At 39.4% G+C, this 12,119-nt stretch overlaps 1 protein-coding gene across 1 annotated transcript in view; it reads left to right on the top strand.

Moving 5' to 3' along the window:
* The window catches only part of LRIG2 (leucine-rich repeats and immunoglobulin-like domains 2), a 66,212-nt gene extending 56,125 nt beyond the window's left edge, over nucleotides 1-10,087 (top strand). The window contains exons 16-19 of the mRNA XM_010830788.1: nucleotides 1-374; nucleotides 976-1,125; nucleotides 3,420-3,710; nucleotides 4,991-10,087. The exon at nucleotides 1-374 is cut by the window's left edge and continues 5 nt beyond it. Of these exons, the coding sequence (XP_010829090.1) occupies nucleotides 1-374; nucleotides 976-1,125; nucleotides 3,420-3,710; nucleotides 4,991-5,217 (1,042 nt within the window). The 3' untranslated portion in view covers nucleotides 5,218-10,087. The remainder of the gene's footprint in view (nucleotides 375-975; nucleotides 1,126-3,419; nucleotides 3,711-4,990) is intronic.
* Nucleotides 10,088-12,119: the final 2,032 nt, after the last annotated feature.

Genomic DNA, 12,119 nt, shown 5'->3' with positions numbered 1-12,119 from the left:
TGGAGGGAGTCCTGCCCCTCGCCTCAACTGGACCAAAGATGATGGACCTTTGCTGGTGACAGAACGGCACTTCTTTGCTGCAGCCAACCAGCTTCTCATCATCGTAGATGCTGGGCTAGATGATGCTGGGAAATATACCTGCATTATGTCAAACACCCTTGGGACAGAACGTGGTCACATTTACCTAAATGTGATTTCATCCCCCAATTGTGACTCTTCCCAGAGTAGCATTGGACATGAAGATGATGGGTGGACCACAGTTGGCATTGTGATCATTGTTGTGGTCTGCTGTGTAGTGGGAACCTCTTTGATCTGGGTCATTGTTATTTACCACATGAGAAGGAAAAACGAAGACTATAGTATCACCAACACAGGTAAGTGGTATCCGGTTGACCACTGTGGCTTGTGTCTGAGTCAGAATGTAGTGAAGAGTTTTGATACTTTATGTGTGATAGAGGGAGAGTTTTTCTGTTAAAATGTCCTACTTCCTTGATGTGATGGAACCTCTCTAGTGAATAATTTTAAGAATTTCTAGACAGTCCCCCCAGACTTTGCTCTTATAAACAGTTGCAGTGCACCTTCTTTCTTTAATTCCTAAGGCTCATTTCTCTTGTAATTTTCCTGTGGGAAAGAATGGAATCCTTATGACAGAGGTTAGTCTTTGACACTTCTCACTCACCCTGAAGTCCTGTGAGAGAAGAGATACAATACAGCCAGATAGATTGTGAAAGTGCGTCTGTGGATTTCAGACTTTAGGTTTTGTTTCTTTTGCTAATACTTTTAAAATGAAGCTTGGGGGAGAATTCTAATAAGAAATAATTTTAAGAGAAAATTCTAAGAGCTCTTGAGTTCCTGGGTACATAACATTTTTTTGGTCATTAGTAGAGAAGTAGAATACATTTGCAAAATAGTCTTCTGAGTTAGGTAAATAAATTACCTAACTTTATTTGAGAGTTACAGATGTCTCTTTTACAGAGGAACTCAACCTGCCTGCAGACATTCCCAGCTACTTGTCTTCCCAAGGAACGCTGTCTGAGCCACAAGAAGGCTACAGCAACTCTGAGGCAGGCAGTCATCAGCAACTTATGCCTCCTGCCAATGGATATTTACACAAAGGCACTGATGGTAATGACTCTTCATTGTCTGTGCTTACCGTTTCAGCCTACCCGGTTGGGTTTAGTTTTCAGTGGATAGTCTTCCCCACTAACTTGAAGCAGTATTTTAAAATAAGATACACAATGAAAACATTTGGATCCATGCAAAATAGGATGAAAATTGACTAGAGTCCTAACAGAGGAGAAAATCATTTGACAGAAAGGAGGAACACTTTCTTCTTATTTTTTTTTTCAAAAAGAAAAATAGTTAACATTTATTGAATGATGTTTACTATGTATCAGAAACCATTTAAATATTTTTACATGTGCACACTCAGTCCCCATGACAGTCTATGTATTCAGTACCAGTATAATCACTAATGCACTGATTAAAAGACTGAGGTACAGAGAAATTAAGACATTTATACAAGACTACACTTAGTGATCATTTAGAGGGAGAAAAAATTCAAACCTAGGTGATCTATTTCTACAGCCCATATCATTAGCTAATCTACTACATGACAAATATATTATAAATTATAAGCAGATAAAGAGAAAATGACACATATACAGCAATTATTTCCTTGTGTATGTGCTAAGTCATGTCCAACTCTTTTTGACCCAATGGACTGCAGCCCCCCAGGCTCCTCTGTCCATGGGATTGTCCAGGCAAGAATACTGGAGTGGGTTGCCATTTCCTATTCCAGAGGAACATATTCTTAAACAAGGGATTGGCGAACACAGCAAAGGCTTCCAAACCAAAGTATTGTTATGGGAGAGAGATGTTCTAGAAACTTCTTTCAGGTGTCTTTTATCCTTTTCAGGCATGAGCACCCTTCAGACCATGTCCAGGAAGTTTGGTCTGTCTGCTGACAGGTAGACATTCACTCAAGTTTAAAGGGCATTGATGATTCTCAGTATATATTGAAGAGTATCAGAGAGAGATAAAATAGTTAAGATATAAAATAATAATTAAGAGATATAAAATAATTAAGTTCTAATAATTAAGAACCTAACTTCTCAACAGTACTTTTCTCCACTCCACCCTTCCCATGGGGAGTTACAGAGCACAAGGAGGAGAATTAAGGGATAGAATTGGGGTTGACTCAGTTCTTCTTTCCAGCCATGTGGCCATGAACACGTTATTTAAAATCTGAGCTTTAATTTCTTCATTTTAAAAATAAAGCAACAATATTTTATAAAGCATTTCTCTCAAGATTCTCAAAGATTCTTTGAATGAATCTGTGTAGTACTTCAAGTACTAATCAAATGGAAGGTCTGTTTCATTTCTACAGAGATTTTTTTTAGACTGGATGTTACTAGAACTTCTGTGTAAATCAACAAATTGGATTTTCTTTTGGCTTTCCATGGAAAGGAGAGTATTTCTAGCCTTTTTTTGGCTGCACTCAGCAGTTTGTAGGATCTTAGTTCCCTGACCAGGGATTGAACTGGGGGCCATGGCAGTGAAAACATCAAATTCTAACCACTGTACTGACAGGGAAGTCCTGGCTGTTTAAAGAATACTTAAAAGTCTCTACTCTTTGCAATTTGTGGGAAATAATACTACTTTCTGGGTTAAACTTAATTACTTCAGTTCTTTTCCGATTCTAACAATTCTGTTGCTTGATCATGAATAAGTAACTCACTCTCTAGTTCTCACTTTCCTCTCTTTTATCATTCAGTTTTCAAACACTTAATGGTCCAGGGAGCTCATTAAACTTCTACTTCTACCACACACACACTTGTCAGGCAGGACCCTTGACCGTCAGAAACTTTCTCTAGGAATCCTTTTAGCAATTAGTGTTGCTTAACCTCTTGACTTATGAAAGTCATAGGGGCTTTTGTGAAGTGAAGTCATCCTAGCTGCTTCTTCTCTGCTTTAGTTTGCTTAAGCCAAACGTGTCTTGTAGCACAGTGCCAACCTTATCTTGGCTCTCTTGATTTTAACATGACTTTATTTAGGCTGGACAAGGATGATTTAATGTACTATTCAAGAGCGTGCGTGCTGAAGTCAGAGGACCAGAGTTTAAGTTTCAGCTTTCCGCTGGGCAATATGTCTTCGGGCAAGTTACCCAGCCTCTCTGTGTTGTAATTATTCCGTGTGTAATATAGCGATGATAATTAGTACTTACCTCATAAGCATATTATAAGGATTAAATAAGTTAATTCACAGAAAGACCTTGAAACTTCATCACGTTTATAATGTAAGTTTTGAACAAATGCCAGCTGTGATGACAATGATGACAGCTGTTAGAGAAAACTAACGATTGGCAAAACTGAGTCCTTAACTGAAGGATGTTTGGTTTCTTTCGTGGGTTGTATTAGGTGGCGCTGGCACCAGAGTTATCTGCTCAGATTGTTACGACAATGCCAACATCTACTCCCGGACCCGAGAATACTGTCCGTACACCTATATTACTGAAGAGGATGTTCTGGATCAGACACTGTCCAGCCTCATGGTCCAGATGCCCAAAGAGACTTACTTGGCACATCCTCCCCAAGATGCCACTACCCTGGAGAGCCTGGTGTCGTCAGCAGAGAGAGAGAGATGTGCCTTTCCCACCAACCATGAGAGGATGAATGAGAAGAAGCCTTCCTCCACGCGGATGAGCAGTGGTAAAGGGCACGGCGTTGTTTGTTGTTTTGGTTTGTTTTCACTTTCACCTACTTGATTTTTCCTTCGATCATGTCCGTGGCACTCTCATTTGACAGAAACAAACAAATTGGTATACTGTAATAATTAGCTACTGTTAACTTCTATAAACTAGAGCCAGAGATTTTTATGGAAAGAAGTCTGAAGTTGTAGGATGAAAACAGTTTTTGTGGGAGTAGCAGGATCTTACTTCTAAAGATTTAGGAAAAGTTACAGAAAAAGTTTCTATAAAAAAAGTTTCACATAGGCAGTACTTTTTTCTTCCATATTTATTTAAATAATGGAGACCTGAAATACCAAGGATACAATAATTTGGGCATAATTTGGTGAATATTTTCACTTCTGTGATTTAAAAACATTTTATTTGGTTGCTATTCTATCAGGTAAATGTTGAATGTCAGTATGACTTGGCAGGTGTTTGCTTTCAGTTGTGTTGTGCAGATGAGGAAGAGGAACACAGGTTGTATTGTGAAGATGGGGCATTTGAAACAACCCAGTAAAGCAAATCAAAACAAAGCCAAATGAAACTTTCTAGACCATGAAGATGTCTTCTTCTCCATCCAGGCTCTTGATCAGCTCTCACCCTCTTGTCAGCCTGGAATGGAAGAGCACTGGAAGTAGGGTGGGGCTGACCACTGCAGGTCTCCAGTGGAAGACGTTGTGTAGTGGTGATTCCAGGGATGGTTCTGGCTGGAATAAATGGAATAGCATGGACTTTTGCTATGTGCTCTGTTGTTCTGTTAACTAATTACTGGCACGTTAGAAGCTGAAGAGGAATGGTTGCTTATTTTTAAAATGATTTTTTAAAGATATTTGTTATTTAATGATATAATGACTGCTTAGTCCATGTTTTTTTCTGTGTATTACACAACTTTCATTACTATTTGGATACTAATTCTCTTTTAGTCTGTTCCCATGTGTGTAAAGAGTTTAAGCTTTCATTTTTATAGTAGCAGAAACACCAATAATAGGTGAAAGTAGATGACATATAGCATGATTTCAGTAATTAATTGGTGAGGTTGTTGGTTAGAAGGGTTTGAAAGACCATAGTTCCAGTTTTTGTTTTCTTTTCTTTTTTTGGTTGTTGCAAGAAAAGTGGCAAGTATACATTTGATCTTAACGTCCTTATTTAGGAATATTGGGCATCTTAATTTCTTTGAAGACTTGGGTAGAAGAAAATTAAGTCTTAGAAAATGTAAACTTGCGTTCACCACTGGTAATTATTCCTGTGTTTCATTCTCAGAAACCTTGCAGCGGCCTCTGTGGAACGTAAGCAGAGAACCAGGTATGCCTCATCCTCCTTTTCCCCAGCAGTCAGTCCTTGAGTCATCACAACTCCATCAAAATGAGGGCCTGGCAGAGAGTGATCCAGACTGTTCCACTTGCCCCACGCCCTGTCACAGGTTACACGACCACACTTTTGATTTTAGTAGGACTCGGAACGTTCACAATGGCAGTGAGGGCACATGAAACTCACTCTAGGATGCAGTTTCAGCAGACTCAGATTAATTGATTTTGTATTTACTACCTCAGTGTTCAGAAGAAACCCCAAAGTCAGCATTTGCTTTACTTACGTCTACAGTTCTATCTGACCACACCAAGGTAGGCCAGGCATTCGTTTGGCTTATACTTGATGAAGAAAGGGTAACGGCTGACAGAAATGGGTACATCTAATAGAAAATGTGCAACCTGGGCAGAGGAAGATACAGGACAAAGTGCTTTGTGATGGTTCTACCGGGATGTGCCCAGGTGTGCATAGCCTCTTAGGAAGCTCTCCTTGCTGCTTAACACCTTGGATTGTCTCAACCTGCAGAATGACCCTGAATAAACAACGCCATTTTGTTTTGCCTTCCAAGGACGAGAAATAACTTTGGAGGCCCCTGAGAAGTGTGCCTGGGATTCTGCAGTGATTTTAAACGTATAGTTGAGAGTGGGGCTTTGATATTCAAGGTCGTCGACAGGAATCCCAGACTTGACCAACTATTACCAGGTCAAGAGTTTTGTATTCTTGTGAATCTCTCTCTCTTTTTGGGTCCCTGTCATCCAGGGGTCTCATTGTAAATATATGTGCATTTATAAATAACTTTTGTATTCATTGATCATATGTGTTGCAATGTAAATATTTTTGATATGCTAAAATTATATATATAATATCCACGTATAATATTGACAACAGCTTCTCAGACCACAGATTTTGTACAGCTTGGTTTAGTGAATCCAAAGATTTCGTTTCAAGTTTTGAATACATACTTGTTAAGAAGTATAATAAGTACAGAAGCATGGTACCTAGTGATTGCGTACACACAAACACAGTCTTGGTGTAATTAACCACTTTCTTGGTACCTAAAGATTCATGCATCTAATCATTTGTCACCTGTTTACAAGTGCCAGGTAATATAATCTTTCTAGCATAAAAAGACTTTCAAAAGACTAGTAGTCTTGTTATTGCCATATACACACAGATAAAGGAAAACTTGTTTTGGGAATATCTACTGTGAGCAAAGTACTTTGTTGATGAGGAAACCAAAGAATGCTTTTTTTCTCTGTGTGTGTGTTTGTTTTAAACAGTTTAATATCTCTTCTACTAATGCACAGTATATCTTAAGGGAATATTGCTTTGGGGAAGAACATGCAGAAACTCATAAAACTTCAGCATGGTCCTTGTTTTGTACAAGTGATTATTTAAGCCAAAACGTTTTCTTGAATTTCTGATAGGAAAAAGCTTTATGTTAACAAAAGACTTAGTGCTGTAATTAAGTGTAATGAACTAAAGCTCTTCTTTCTTTCTGCTTTCAGAAAGAAAGACTGTTGGATTCTGTCCTCTGAATTTAGTGAGGAGTAATTATGTACTAGATGAATTCAGTCACTTAAATGAAAATATCAGTTTTTAAGTTATTGTACATTTCAAGAGTTTTAAACTTTATGTAATTTCTCAGCTCTTTGCCAGGAAGTTTGGCTGAATTTCATACTAGTTTTCAATCCTAAGTTTTTGTCCCATAGGCAGCAGCACTTTTTTAGCTGTTTTATACCACCATGTCTGTCTTTTTTTTTTTTTTTCTTTTTAAATAGCCTCATTCATTTTCATTTTGAACTTCTTAAGTACCACTATTTTCCTCTCCTTTCAATTTTGGATCCCTCTTCCTACTTACTAGGTTGAATTAATAGTGTAGCTTGTACTGGGCTGACTTAGAATCAAGAAACCTGGTTTAGTTTTAGCTCTGCTGCTTAAAAGTTGTATAATCAAAGGCAAGTCTCTCTACTTCTCAGCCTGACTTTTTCATTTATGAAACGACGTTTTACTAGATGCTCTAAAGCCCTTTCCAGCTGTAACGTTCTATGAATCTGTGGTCCCTCCAGGAATCAAGGAGGATTATCTACTCTAATAAAAAGCTGCTTTCATGAAATATTTGTTAGAGTAGAACAGGAGTGATGCTGCTTACTCTGACTTGAGCCAGATTTATTTCCTCTATAGCAAGAGTAATGCTATAAGAACCTTTCACGAGGAGAAAAAACCTTCAGCTTCTAAAACAGTATCAGTAAACGTGAAGAATCGTGATTAGATTGAGAACTACCCTTGGTGTGTTACAGCACACCAGAGTATCCGAATCTGTTGAGAGGTATGCCACTGCTAATTTGTGACCAGTTTATGACTCACCTTTCTAATGTATTCAAGGTCATTCTTCTAATTATAGTACTCTGACTCACATTCTGAGGGACTTCTTCAGTGAAAAAGGTGGAGTTAGAGCAAGGCTGCAAAGAGCATCAGCTGTTACATGGGAGAGGACAAAACCAGTGCTCTAGAAAACTTAAAATCTACCATCGCTGCCTCTCCTTCAGCAGTGGTCCCTCTGCTGCCACTGGTGTCAGGCTGCTCCTCTACAGCCAGGTTCTCTGTCGTGTCAGCTGGTTGAGATGTCCTCCCAGATATTGCTAGCTTTCCTAAATAAAAACACTTGCCTGAAAAACTAGTCAGGAATTTGATTAAATGGGGATAGTCTACCCCTGGTCTTAAAAATAGTAAATGTAATAAATTCTAATCTTAGGAGGTGGAATTCCTGAAATTTTTCATTATTGCATGTTTTTGACCAAGCAGATGCTCTGCTGTAAACAGGATTAGTGGCTCATCATTGTTTCTTCCCAGCAGTGTAATGTCTGCCTGCCACCAGTTTAATCAGAAATGTTGTAAGAGCAAGGCAAACAAATGCCGAGAGAAATCCTCTGTCTCCCACCCAATTACCACTTCATATCAGTAGGGATGCATAAATTCTCTTCATTTGTTTGTGCCCCTCTGAGACTGATTCTGTAAGTCTACCTTGAAGAAGAAATAATGTTTTCCTTGTACTTCAAGCTTCCCTGCCACAGAATCGACAAGTGGACCCCATGAGCTTTCTGTCGTTCAGCCTCTGATGTGCTTTCCCTAGATGCAAGGGAATCTGTAGAACAGGAGGTACCAGAAACCCAGCCCAATGTGCTGTCCCCCTAATGTGCCATCTTAAAATGCTCTAAATGTGTATTTTTCTGTAAAGTAAATGTTGTGTTTAAAAACAGTTGCCTTCATGTTGCCCATTGGGAGGTTTTGTAAAAGAAACATTAAGATGTTAAGCAACTTAAGAATCTTACCCATTTTCCTAAGAAGAGGGAGAGAAAGTCTTTAGTTATGTCGAGGGTTGTCATAGGAAACAAGGATTAGATGCACTCGTCTTCCATTGGACGGGTCATATCAGTGGGACAGAAGTTACAGGGAAATAGAGTATATATACCTGCCAATAATTCTATATACCCTAACACTCTAAAAATTAGATTTATCTGACAATAGGAATCATCAGCCTTTCATGGGAGAAGTATGCACAGAAGCTAAGTAATCATCTATTAAGAGCATTGGAGAAATTTCTGTACTGAAATGGAATATGGACAAGATGACCTAAACCCTGTTTCAGTTTTATCATTGGAATTCTCCAGAAGCAGTCAGACAATTTAAAATCTTCACCCTATAGAATCCTTTGTATACAGTAAGTTTACTGTATAATTAGAAAATTTATTTTTAACTAAAAGATAATGTTCTTTGGTTGACAAAAGGAGCCTGTTCTGTGTTAATAATGGCAAACATGAAACTGGGCTTATTCTTTTGAGAAAATCTATAATGTTCCTAACCCAAATGGCATTACCATAATAAAAAATGTTACAGCGTATAACCCTTTTACTCTAATTTTTATTCCTGTTTCTTTTTTTTTTATTCCCCACCCACCACCATTTCTTTTTTTGTCAGTGGGACTCCATGGGAATGGGAATGGGATTGTGCTGTTCAGTTTTGTAGCCAGTGTTTTACCCAAGTGTGTTGTGGCCTCTTCTAATCATGTTAATAGCCCCAGAAATGCCAAAAGAGTGGCGAAGTAACAGAGGTAAATTGGCTGTCATTTTATGCTACATCTTCCATTTCTTACTTTGCTTCTGATGCAAATTATAGAAGTAATTGTGAAGCAATTGGACCTCAGAAAGTTGAGTTAAGATTGCTAGGCAACCTGTTAGTAACGTTTCATTTTTCCATTACGTAGTCTCTTTCCTAGTTCAGTGTGGCAGATGCTTTTCCCTCTTGCTTCTAACCTAAAAATTTTGTTTGGAGTACAGTCTAAGTCAACATCAGTTAAGCTTAATTTTCTTCCTTCTTCCTCTCTCTTTCCTTTCTCCTTCCCTTCCTTCCTTCCTTTCCTCAGTTCCTTTTACAGCTGCTTGGTTTGTTGACAAAAGTAACATGTTCTGAATTGAGATATGTTACAAACTTCTCTTAACAACACCTGAAAGCCCATGAATCACCTGGAGATTTTGTGGGTAGTGAGGGACGTGTGTGTGTGTGTTTGCGTGCACGTGTGCATGTGTGAGGAGTGATACTTGGACCTGCTCCCTCAAGGTTGTATGTTGAGTGTTTCCTAGCGGTTCTGATAATCTCTACCAACAGGTGGGGTGAAGGTAAAGAAACAGCTTGATTTGAACCTGTTTCCAAATGTAAGGAGTAAAGTGATCTTTGTCAGCTCTAATTGATCAGCAGGTGGTCAAGTGCTCTTTGGATATCTCTTGGCTACCTAAAGTGGCCTCTTGATCCACTGAGACACTACTTCTCCCCTCTCCTTTCCCCTTCTCCCTTTTTACCCGTCAGAGGATGTCAGTCCGAGCAGCCATGGTACTCGATGTATGTAAAGAGAATTATAAGCCAAGTTGTCGTTCAGTGTGGCCCTTCCCTAGTATCTATTTATATTTTCTCACACATGAGAATGTATATTTTATAAAGCATGTGTTTGTCTACTTGTTTGTCTACTGTAATGTCTTCAATAAAGCTAAAATACATGATGATGTTCTGGTCTTTTCTTGCCTAAAGGACAGGAATGAAATGGTGCATTTTAAAGTTTGTGGTCCTTTTGAGAGGGACTCCAAGTAGCTGTACAAGTTAAAATGGGGAAAAGCCACTCTCCTGTAGTCCTGCCATGTTTAGCAGTCACACACAGCCTCCAGCCTGCCTCGGGTGCAGCCTGCACTGTGAGTTGCCCCAGGCGGGCACTGCTGGTTCTCCTCTTCCTCCTTACGCTACCCACTGTGGTGCTGTATGCCTGGTGGATGGAAAGAAGCACATCTGACAGTTTGTTAGAAAATAAGAGTGCTGGACTTCCCTGGAGGTTCAGTGGTAAAAAGTCTGCCTGCCAATGCGGGAGACTTTAGTTGGCTTCCTAATACAGGGAGATCCCACATGGCGCAGAGCAATTAAGCTCATGTATCACAACTTCTGAGCCCGAGCTCCAGAGCCTGAGAGCCGCAACTCCTGAGCCCATGTGCCTAGAGGCTGTGCTCCACAACAAGAGGAGCCGTGGCAATGAGAAGCCTGCACATTGCAACTAGAGAGTAGCCCCTGCTCTCTCCAACTAGAGAAAGCTGGTGTACAGCAATGAAGATCCAGGGCAACTAAAATAAGAGTGCTTTCTACATCAAGAATTTGAAGACTGTTTTCTAATCTGGTAAATCTTTAATAAGATATTTGAAGAATGTCGGTATTCTGGTCAGCCTCCTTGCTGTACGGTTTTAGGGGCTATTTCCTCTGAGTTTGTCAGCTGTTTGAAGGCCGAGCTCATAATACTGATCCCATTATCACCTCTGTTGCTGTTTATTCTTTGAGGCATGTTCCACAAACATTATTTTGTTTGACTCACACAGTACTCCTAAGATGTAGATTGGGCAGAGGATTTTAATCTCTCCTTTTTTGTAGTTAGCAAAAATGGCTCATTGAGATCATCAAACAGTGTTAAGAAGTTTTTAGGCAGTAGAGCCAGGATTTGAATTCAGAACTTCTGATTCATGTTCAGGATTTTTCCCACTGTGATATTTTCCAGTTCTGAAGAGTGCTTACAGTCTTCACAAACATTGGATAAAAACCTTCTGGGCATTGATCACTTTCAATATGGTCAAAGTCTAGACTGGAAATGTACAGTGGCAGCTGATTTTTACTTTATTCCTGATAGGAAAACACACTGTCATTGTCTTCTCTTATTAGGTGGAATGAAGAAAAATGCCATGATTTTTTCATTTTTTTGTCTTGAAGTGTGATGTACTAGGGCCCAAGTAATAGTCCTGCTGAGTTATGAAAGGTATTTGTTTGTACTCAGCTATTTGGAAGCTTGTAACCCAGTGCTGAAGCTGTCTGTGTTGCAGGGCCAGTTGCTATGACCTACATGTTTGTAAAATACACTAAGCCTTGTGTAATCAAGGCTCTATAGGGAATGTTCCATCTGCAACCTCTGCTGCTTTTTTCAGCCAGTCAAGAAATCTTGAACTTTCTAAGGCCAAGTTTGGTCACTTTGTTTATTTAGGTCATAGGCCAACATCAAAGCCAGTTTCCAAAGCTCTTGACAAAAAGAGACAAGTAAAAAGCACAGTTGTTCAGTCTCTAACTCAGGTCTGACTCCTCATGACCCCATGGACTGCAGCTCACCAGGCTTTCTTGGTCCTTCGCTATCCCCTGGAGTTTACTCAGACTCATGATCATTGAGTCAGTGATACTATCTAACCATCTCATCTTCTGCCACCCCCTTCTCCTTTTGCCTTCAATCTTTTTCAGCATCAGGGTCTTTTCCAATGAGTCAGCTCTTTGCATCAGGTGGCCAAAGTATTGGAGCTTCAGCATCAGTCCTTCCAATGAATATTCAGCGTTGATTTCCTTTAGGATTGACTGCTTTGATCTTCTTGCTAAGGGACTCCCAAGAGTCTTCTCCAGCACCACAATTCAAAAGCATCAATTCTATAGCGCTCAGCCTTCTTTATGGTTCAACTCACATCTGTACATGACTACTGGAGAAACAATAGCTTTGACTATACGGACCTTTGTTAGCAAA

This window comes from Bison bison, unplaced genomic scaffold (genome assembly GCF_000754665.1).
Source record: "Bison bison bison isolate TAMUID 2011002044 unplaced genomic scaffold, Bison_UMD1.0 scf7180017864519, whole genome shotgun sequence".
NCBI lineage: Eukaryota > Metazoa > Chordata > Mammalia > Artiodactyla > Bovidae > Bison > Bison bison.
This window is presented reverse-complemented; position numbering and strand designations above follow the sequence as displayed.